This window comes from Bufo gargarizans, unplaced genomic scaffold, assembly GCF_014858855.1.
Source record: "Bufo gargarizans isolate SCDJY-AF-19 unplaced genomic scaffold, ASM1485885v1 original_scaffold_2145_pilon, whole genome shotgun sequence".
Classification (NCBI taxonomy): domain Eukaryota; kingdom Metazoa; phylum Chordata; class Amphibia; order Anura; family Bufonidae; genus Bufo; species Bufo gargarizans.
In genome coordinates, this window is record NW_025334661.1 from 37,249 (window position 1) to 47,939 (window position 10,691).

At 43.6% G+C, this 10,691-nt stretch overlaps 1 protein-coding gene and 1 long non-coding RNA gene across 3 annotated transcripts in view; both read right to left on the reverse strand.

Annotated features, from left to right (window-relative positions):
* LOC122924025 (zinc finger protein 260-like) overlaps positions 1–606 on the reverse strand; it is a 30,721-nt gene extending 30,115 nt beyond the window's left edge. The window contains exon 1 of one of the 2 annotated variants that reach the window (XR_006387352.1): positions 546–606. Coding sequence is in view for 1 of the 2 variants with exons in the window: in XM_044274942.1 (XP_044130877.1) it covers positions 546–579 (34 nt within the window). In the remaining variant the exon portion in view is untranslated. The remainder of the gene's footprint in view (positions 1–545) is intronic. The other variant, XM_044274942.1, reaches the window with a different exon arrangement.
* A 276-nt stretch (positions 607–882) lies between these two features.
* LOC122924026 lies at positions 883–1,676 on the reverse strand. Its single transcript, XR_006387353.1, has 3 exons — positions 1,615–1,676; positions 1,237–1,361; positions 883–932 (listed from the first exon to the last, which is right to left on the reverse strand). It is a non-coding gene; the product is annotated as an uncharacterized LOC122924026 (long non-coding RNA).
* Between the last annotated feature and the right edge of the window lie 9,015 nt (positions 1,677–10,691).

The following is a 10,691-nucleotide window of genomic DNA, read 5'->3' on the forward strand; positions in this document are numbered from 1 at the left end:
ATTTAAAGCCGATGCCGGACAAGAATTTTACTAGAAATTTTTTTAACATTTTATTGAGACCCCAACGACTTACATAACACACGCCTGTTCTACATCGAGGACAAACAGTCGTACAGGGGCGGACATTGCCCATAAACCCCATGTATAATCTACAATATATATACAATGCAGAACACGGATTGTACAAGACGTCTCTGTAGTATAGTCTACTATACCGGCCCGATGGAGGCCAGAAGGACACGCTCTCATCATGTGACTGGAGCCCTATGGATATGACTGACATATAAAGAACACGTAGCCTCTAATGTAATGTGAGAAGAAACTGTGGAGCTCCTCCATTAAATGTCACTGCACACACGTGTATACACTGCACATGACGGCTCTTACCTTGTGATATAAGAGGCTGGTGCTCCTCCATTACATGTCACTGCACACAGGTGTATACACTGCACATGACGGGTCTTACCCTGTGATATAAGAGGCTGGTGCTCCTCCATTACATGTCACTGCACACACGTGTATACACTGCACATGACAGTTCTTACCTTGTGATATAAGAGGCTGGTGCTCCTCCATCATGGCCTCCTTGTACAGGTCCTTGTGTCCTTCTATATACTCCCACTCCTCCATGGAGAAATAGACAGTGACGTCCTGACACCTTATAGGAACCTGACAACACAATGACACCGTCATCACCCAGACCCCTCCAGTGCTGTTACTGGAGAATTTCCCAGCATTCCCAGCAGTGTCACCTCTCCAGTCAGCAGCTCCATCATCTTGTGGGTGAGTTCTAGGATCTTCTGCTCATGTATTAGGGGGTGAGGGGGAGGCTCTGTGATGGGGTGAGGGGTCCTGCTCCGCCCTCCTGACTCCTGGAGATGGATGATGGGAGTCACACAGTCCCCCGATGTCTTCTTCACTATTGTGTACTCCTGTGGATGGAGAGAGACACTTAGGGAATAAACCCTTCAGGGGCCATGTGCTCTCCTCCGGCCCTCTCCTCCTGGTACAACGTGCCTACTTACCTCCTCATGGCTCCTACAACATGACTATTGGTCCCTGGTCACATGACACATCACTCACCATATTGGGGGCTGATCTTCAGGTTCTCCATCACTTGGAAGGTCTGGAGGCCGTTTTCCAGGACCCTGGACTCTTCCTATCATGGATTCTCCTTCCTGATGTCTGACTTGTTACAGAATACAATACAGAGGAGAGAAATCTAGAAAAGTTTACCTCTCCGCTCAGCAGGGAGATGATCTCCAAGGTGAGGTCTAATATTCTTCTGCTGATCTCCTTCCTGTCCATCCTTGGTGGCTCATTAAGGAGAAGGGTCGTATTGCTGGTTTTATTCATGATGCCTTAAAAATAAAGGAATAAAGGTTAATCAGTGAGTCCCATGTCTCCGATAATAAGGCCGAGAGAAAATACAACTCATCCCGCAAAACTGAGACCCTCATAAAGCTGCACTGATGGGAAAACTTTGAGCTCCGTGTGTATCTAGGCTCCTGGCAAAGAAGTGTGTGGAGGCAGGAGACATGTCCTGAGTATCTTGGCCCCCTGGTGCTGGTCGGCGCACAAAACACTGCACACACTGCACATGACGGCTCTTACCTTGTGATATAAGAGGCTGGTGGTCCTCCATCATGGCCTCCTTGTACAGGTCCTTGTGTCCTTCTATATACTCCCACTCCTCCATGGAGACATAGACAGTGACGTCCTGACACCTTATAGGAACCTGACAACACAATGACACTGTCATCACCCAGACCCCTCCAGTGCTGTTACTGGAGAATTTCCCAGCATTCCCAGCAGTGTCACCTCTCCAGTCAGCAGCTCCATCATCTTGTGGGTGAGTTCTAGGATCTTCTGCTCATGTATCAGGGGGTGAGGGGGAGGCTCTGTGATGGGGGGAGGGGTCCTGCTCCGCCCTCCTGACTCCTGGAGATGGATGATGGGAGTCATACAGTCCCCCGATATCTTCTTCACTATTGTGTACTCCTGTGGATGGAGAGAGACACTTAGGGAATAAACCCTTCAGGGGCCATGTGCTCTCCTCTGGCCCTCTCCTCCTGGTACAACGTGCCTACTTACCTTCTCATGGGTCCTACAACATGACTAGTGGTCACTGGTCACATGACACATCACTCACCATATTGGGGGCTAATCTTCAGGTTCTCCATCACTTGGAAGGTCTGGAGGCCGTTCTCCAGGACCCTGGACTCTTCCCATCACTTCCTATGATGGATTCTCCTTCCCGATGTCTGACTTGTTACAGAATACAATAAAGAGGAGAGAAATCTAGAAAAGTTTACCTCTCCGCTCAGCAGGGAGATGATCTCCAAGGTGAGGTCTAATATTCTTCTGCTGATCTCCTTCCTGTCCATCCTTGGTGGTCGTTCAGGAGAAGAGGAGAGAACTGGAGGAGCTGGAGGCTTCTAGTACTGCAGGCGCCTTCATGAGAAGAGGAGAGGAAATCATCCAGGGGACAAGACCAGATGTCACCTCCAGAACCGCACTTCCTGAGCCTGGAGGGGCCCCGCTTCTCAGAGCCCCCACCACATGGATTCCAGGGGCCCCAATATGGAGATCTCTGGTGGCTCCACAGGAGATAAATGTCTGATAGATGCAGGTCCCACCTCTGGGCTGTGCTCAGCTGTGTCCAGAACTCCTAGAGAAGACACTGGAGAGAGCTGAGCTCAGGCCGGCCCCGCTCTATTCATTCTCCTCCGGGAGGCAGGGGCCAGCGAAGTATGACAACCCCCACTATCCCCACTACTCCTCCCCCATCATACTAAGCTGAGGAGCGGAGAAGGATTCCTTGTGTGTAATGGAGGAGAATCTCCAGAGGTGACATGTCTGAGCTCTCCACCACACTGTCTCCTCACAGCTCATCTTACTTGCAGGCTGGAGGAATGGCTGATACCAGAGAGAACAAGAGCCCTGACTACCGACCAGGACCTGCCCAGTATCTGCTGCACTGCCAGAGCCGAAGGACCTGGGGTGACGTCACCGTCATGTGATCAGTACAGGGGGCGGAGCTCAGCAGTAAAGAGAAGAATAGGTGGTGAAGGACCTGGGGTGACGTCACCGTCATGGGATCAGTGCAGTGGGCGGGTCAGCAGTGGAGAGGATAAGAGGTGGGGCCGGGGGAAGGATCTGGGGTGACATCACTACCATGTGATTAGTGGGGGCGGGGCTCAGGAGAGGAGAATAGGTAGGGAAGGACCTGGGGTGATGTCACTGTGATGTGATCATTGCAGGGGACGGGGCTTAGCAGTGAAGAAGATGAGAGGACTTTAATGATGACCATGTGACATGAGCACCCTGCACTGAACCCTATCAGCTCCACTATATCAGGATCTAACCTGCACGGACTATCTGTATTATATATGTCAGCTCCACTATATCAGGATCTAACCTGCACGGACTATCTGTATTATATATATCAGCTCCACTATATCAGGATCTAACCTGCACGGACTATCTGTATTATATGTATCAGCTCCACTATATCAGGATGTAACCCGCACGGACTATCTGCATTATATGTATCAGCTCCACTATATCAGGATCTAACCTGCACGGACTATCTGTATTATATAAATCAGCTCCACTATATCAGGATGTAACCTGCACGGACTATCTGTATTATATAAATCAGCTCCACTATATCAGGATCTAACCTGCACGGACTATCTGTATTATATAAATCAGCTCCACTATATCAGGATCTAACCTGCACGGACTATCTGTATTATATATATCAGCTAACTATCTAATGTAATTGCATCAGGAATAGGATGCAGATGAAAGCACAGAGCTCAGCAATGTCACCGCTCTTTCAGAACTGCAAAAAAAACAGCAGAAAATGGCTACTGGGGAGGTTCTTATATAGTAAGGGGGGTCGGCAGCTTTCCTATTGGTTGCTAGGGATGTTGCTAAGCTCTGACAAAGATATTGCAGCCTTCTCATTGGCCACAAGCAAGAAGGGAGGTTACTGATGGACAAAATAAATCTAGAATATTCGCGATTATGAATATATAGCACTTAGAGTTTAGCGGACACCTGGATGTTTGGATTCGCTGTGTTCGGACGAACTTCGCAAAAAAGTTCGCGTTCGGAAACCGAACTTAACCCCGAACCCCAATGAAGTCAAAGGGGACTCGAACTTTGGAGCAGTAAAATGGCTCTAAAAAAAGTCATGGAAAGGGCTAGAGGTCTGCAAAGGGCAGCAAAATGTGGTTACGAGCATGGCAAGTGTAAAATACATAAAAATAATAAACTTGATCTAGGAGGAGGAGGTCCATATGGAGTAGGTGGTTGTGGCGGTGTAGGTGGAGGAGGTAACCAACACTGGTTTTTGTTTTTTATTTTATTTATTTATTTTTTGTTTAAATTTTGGTAGACCCCAAAACATTGGGAAATATAAAAAAATAAAGCAAAGAGAAAGTGCGCTGCAGTATAACAATGGCTGGGTGAGGCCGGTATAAATGTCTATTCTGCACAAGGTACGGACAAGTCCTGTGGGATCCATGCCTGGTTCATTTGAATGAACGTGAGCTTGTCCACATTGGCTGTGGACAGGCGGCTGCGCTTGTCTGTGATGACGCCTCCTGCCATCCTAAACACACGTTCAGACAATACACCGGCTGCAGGGCAGGCCAGCACCTCCAAGGCGTAAAGGGCAAGCTCAGGCCATGTGCCCAATTTGGAGACCCAGAAGTTGAAGGGGCAGACCCGTCATTCAGTACATGTAGGTGTGTGCACACATACTGCTCCATGTTGGTGAAATGCTGCCTCCTGCTAAGACGTTCCATATCAGCTGGTGGTGCTGGTTGTTGTGGCGACCTCGTCCTCTTCCACTGTGTCCCCGCTGTTCGGGCCAGAGAGGTCATGGTTCCCAACATGCTGGTGATTCATGGGTGTTACTGAGACTTCCCCCAGTGTAGACCCTTGATATGTAGGGCACTCAATATCTGGAAAGATCGAGCCTGACAGCCTGAAGATTGCTAGCCTCGATTTCTATCTAGAGGCTTCTCGGATGTTGTCTTGAAGATCCTACTACACTTTGGGCCTCAATCTACCAAAATATCATTTATCCTAACTCATTCAGTTGAGTCAAGAGTATAACTTGGAGATTTCCCCCACTGCAGTTTGTCTGTATAAGACCTGAAGAGGTTGAGTTTGACATCCTGAAGTTTGACCAGCCTCTTTAACTATCTTGAAGCCTCTTTGATTAAATCATGAAGACCTTTGCCACACTCTGGTTTACAATTCATGAAAAGTTAATTTTGATCCCAACTGATTCAAATGAGTCAAGGGTGTTTCTGAAGACTTCCCCAGTACAAATTGTGTGTGTCTAGAGCACTCAGCTCTGCCAGAACCTGTGGACACTCAACAGTACAGCCACTATATCAACCTGATAGTCTCTAAGACATAGTCCAGAAGACCATGTCTTAGCCAGGTCTCCACTTAAAGGGCTTACACAAGGATCAAGTAAATCTATTTAGCTTGAATTCTATTAAGGGGTGGATAGTTCTAAACCACAGATTATTAGCCTATTAGGCTTCCTTCAAGATAAATTTCAAAAAGGCTTTAAAGTATCAACCTAAAAAGTCAAAATTTTGCCAAGTTTATCCTTGTCACAATAGTCCTTGATAAAAAGGTTCCTGAAAGGTTTGCTAAGATGTAGCCTTCCATAATAGGACTTGACCTTAGTCCTAAAAGTTTTAAGATCATCTCCCTTTGAACCCCTGTCAGAGGGCCCACATAAATACCTAACCTAAAGAGGTCATTTCCATCTGGCCATGACATCTGCCATAAGAACAGGGAGATCCTAGTCTTGTCATCAGTGGATCTGTACTTCAGATTCCTTCTTACTCCAAAGGATTGTTCTTTGGTAACTATAATCAGGTCTCCTCCTTCCAGTCTCTGTTATGAGCTTTACTGTAATGTTGAATATCATCTCCATTCCCTAGATCTTTCCAGATGTCCTGAGATCTATTTAGCCTGGAGTAAAGAGATCAGGAAGGTTGGGAATTTATTACTTCATTTCCAGAAGGAACAATAAGCTCTCACATGCGACATAGCTGCCAGGTGCCGGCTGTTTCATACAGCAGCCACCAGCAGCTAATGTCCGTGACTGGCGGTAACAATGATCTCAGACTTTTAACCCTTCAGATGCTGTAGTCAAACATGAGGATCAGGGGAGCCGGATGCATTGTGCGGCAGACTCAGTCCCCCGTAATGAACTGAAGCTGCCGCATGTTAGCTCCTATGATTCCCCTGCCTGTGGCAGGGCTTTATAGGAATACATTGTAACTCTCATACAATCCAATGTTGGTGTATGAGAGAAGCAATGTGATGATTGCTTTTTATAGTTCCCTGTAAAAAAAAAAGTTAAAAAAAATGACAAAATCTAAAAAATCACCCCCTTTCCCCAAAATATAAATAAAAAAATGGAAACTATAAAAATAATACACATCATGGGTATTGTCGCGTGTAAAGCGCCCACACTTTTAAACTATTAAATATTTTTCAGATATGGCAAAACGGAAAAAAAAGTCAAAATGGTTGATTAGCCGTTTTTTTGGTCTCTTCACCTCCCACAAAAAATTTAAAAAGTAAAATAAAATAAATTAACCACTTCACATTCGGGCCATTTCCCCCCTTCCTAACAGAGCCATTTTTTGCAAATCTGACATGTGTCACTTTATGTGGTAATAACTTTAAAACACTTTTACTTATCTGTGTTTTATATGTGCCATTATGAGACACATATTGTACTTCATTACAGTGTAAAATTGAGTCAAAAATACCAAATTTACCAAAAATTGGGAAAAATTAGCAAATTTCCAAATTTCTATTTTTCTAATAGATAGTGTAACGGATCTCCTAGCACAGTGATAGGCAAACTGCGGCTCTCCAGTTTTTGCAGAACTACAAATCCCAGCATGCAAAGACTGCCTACAGCTTTCAGCCTACAGCAGGGCATGGTGGGAGTTGTAGTTTTGCAACAGCTGGAGAACCGCAGTTTGCCTATCACTGTCCTAGCACCCCGACCGGGTACATCTCCATAATGTATACATCCATGGATAGCTCTGATCTGGGTGAACAACATATACAAAAATCACCCAGATCCGAGCAGGGGTTCCCAAATTCTATGGAAGTCACATTTGGCCGGCCGCAAGCATGGCTTTCCTGCCCAAAACAGTTCCACAGATTTAAGCTGTGCGGCCGGTCTGTCTTCTCCTTCAAAGTTAGTATGGGCCATAATCCTGGGGGCAAGAGGCTGGCAACCAGGCCCCTCCAAAACCCAGTGGCGAGGTTGGTTTCGCCACAGATAGTAATACCTCCAAATAGTTATTACTTTACATTCCTCATATGTCTACTTCATGTTTGGATCATTTTGTGAATGTCATTTTATTTTTTGAGGATGTTAGAATGCTTAGCAGTTTACAAGCAAATCTTGAAATTTTTCAGAAAATTTCCAAAACACACTTATTAAGGACCAGTTCAGGTCTGAAGTTACTTTGTGAGGCTTACATAATAGAAACCACCCAAAAATGACCCCATTTTAGAAACTACACCCTTCAAGGTATTCAAAACAGATTTTTACAAATGTTGTTATCCCTTTAGGTGTTCCACAAGAATTAATGGAAAATGGAGATGAAATCTCAGAATTTCACTTTTTTGGCAGATTTTCCATTTTAATCCATTTTTTCCAGTAACAAAGCAAGGGTTAACAGCCAAACAAAACTCAATATTCATTGCCCTGATTCTGTAGTTTACAGAAACACCCCATATGTGGCCGTAAACTGTTGTATGGCCACACAGTAGGGCGCAGTAGGAAAGGAACGCCGTATGGTTTCTGGAAGGCAGATTTTTTTTTTACACCATGTCCCATGTGAAGATCCCCTGATGCACCCCTAGAGTAGAAACTCCAAAAATGTGACCCATTTAAGAAACTACACCCCTTCAAGGTATTCAAAACTGATTTTACAAACTTTGTTAACCCTTTAGGTGTTCCACAAGAATTAATAGAAAATGGAGCCGAAATTTTTAAATTTCACTTTTTTGGCAAATTTTCAATTTTAATCAATTTTTTTCCAGTAACAAAGCAAGGGTTAACAGCCAAACAAAACTCAATATTTATTGCCCTGATTCTGTAGTTTACAGAAACACCCCATATGTGGCCGTAAACTGCTGTACGGGCACAGAAGGAAAGGAACGCCATGTGGTTTTTGGAAGGCAGATTTTGTTGTACTGGTTTTTTGACACCATGTCACATTTAAAGACCTCCTGATTCACCCCTAGAGTAGAAACTCCCAAAAACATGACCCCATTTTGGAAATTACGGGATAAGGTGGCAGTTTTGTTGGTGCTATTTTAGGGTACATATGATTTTTGGTTGCTCCATATTACACTTTTCGTGAGGCAAGGTAACAAAAAATAGATGTTTTGGCACCGTTTTGTTTTTTGTTATTTACAAAGTTCATCTGACAGGTTAGATTATGTGATATTTGTATACAGCAGGTTCTTACAGACGCAGCGATACCTAATATGTATGCTTTTTTTATATTTATTAAAGTTTTACACAATAATATAATTTGTGAAACAAAAAAAATCATTCTAGTGTCTCCATAGTCTGAGAGCCATATTTATTTATTTATTTTTTCTGGGCGATTGTCTTTGGTAGAGTATAATTTTTGAGGGATGAGATGACTTCTCTTGCTATTACACTTTTTGTGGTGCAAGGTGACAAAAAATGGCTTTTATATTACAAGCTTAGGTCATGTGACAAATAGTAGATAGAGTCCAGTTCACCTGCTTAGGGCATTCCGTCACAATGAACTCCTGGTGCGCGGAATAGGTAAGACCTTGGGAAACTTGGCTGATAGAAAAAACCCAGCACCAAGGAAATGTAAGGCTGTGCGTTCCTTAATTACAGTGGTAAAATTCATGCAGCAAATCAACAACATCCAGTGACATCCATTAGGTCATGTGATATTTATATAGAGCAGGTTCTTTTTATTTACTGACATTTTACACAATACCAGTATTCTTGAAACTAAAAAATATATATTTTAGTGTCTACATATTGTGAGAGCCATAGTTTTTTTTTTTTTTTGGGCGATTGTCTTATTGATTTTTTGCAGGATGAGGTGACTGTTAGATTGGTACTATTTTGGGGGGCATACACCTTGTTGATCGCTTGGTGTTGCACTTTTAGTGATGTAAGGTAACAAAAAAAGTGGGGGTTTTAGTACAGTTTTTATTTAATTTCTTTGACGGTGTTCACCTGAAGGGTTAGATCATGTGATATTTTTATAGAACGGGTTCTTACGGACGCGGCGATGCCTAATGTGTATACTTTTTTATTTACTTAAGTTTTGCACAATAACAGCATTTTTTTAAACCAAAAATGAGCTTTTTTTTATATTTTGGGCAATTTTCTTTCTTTTTTGCGGAATGAGGGGACTGTTTTATTGGTACCATTTTGTGGGACATACGCCTTTTTGATCACTTGGTGTAACACTTTTTGTGATGTAAGGTGACAATAATGGCTTTTTTTATTTTTTACACAGTTTGTTTTTTATTTTTTATGGTGTTTATCAGACGGGGTGGATCATGTGATATATTTATAGAGGCAGCCGCCTCGGATGCGGCAATACCAAATATGTTTATTTTATTCATACGAGACCTCTTGGGTATATTTGTCTTTTTTCACTATTGATTATTCCTATAACGGGCTCACATAGTAGCCCCAGTTACAGGGGAAATACACCCCCCAGAGAGGCTGTACAGCGCTATACAGGGCTGTACAGCCTCAGTGCAGGGCTGATCGAGGTCTGTGAAAGACCCGACAGCTCCTGCACTCTCCCGACCCGGCGGTCACATGACCACCGGACCGGGACAGGAAGCGATCTAGAAGGAAGGGACACCTAGGAACTGTTTCTGCCTTCTCTTTGGGTTGCCCTGCTATCACTGACAGCGGGCGACCCGCTCTGCAGCTGCACGATTAGCGTGCAGCTGCGATCTCTGAATGGACGTTACAGAACATCCATTCAGAGTTAAACATCCACCCATAGGACGTTTATATCCTATGGGCGGATGTGAGGTGGTTAAAAAAAAGTGATAAAAAAATACCCCAGAATGGTATGAATGAAAACTACAGATCATCCCTCAAAAAAAGAGCCCTCACACAGCTCCGTACAGTTTTTGTAACCTTAGACCTCACAGTACATGTCAATGTTTTAGACTTTTAAATTACTAACTGATGGTCGCTGAGGACCTATTTACGTTTTTGGATTTTTTCTTTTAAAACTTCACTTTTATTCTGCTATTTAATATACATTGTCCCTTTAATCATATTTCATTCTATTAGTATACACTACGCGCAGAATTTTTAGGCAAATGAGTATTTTGACCACATCATCCTCTTTATGCATGTTGTCTTACTCCAAGCTGTATAGGCTCGAAAGCCTACTACCAATTAAGCATATTAGGTGATGTGCATCTCTGTAATGAGAAGGGGTGTGGTCTAATGACATCAAAACCCTATATCAGGTGTGCATAATTATTAGGCAACTTCCTTTCCTTTGGCAAAATGGGTCAAAAGAAGGACTTGACAGGCTCAGAAAAGTCAAAAATAGTGAGATATCTTGCAGAGGGATGCAGCACTCTTA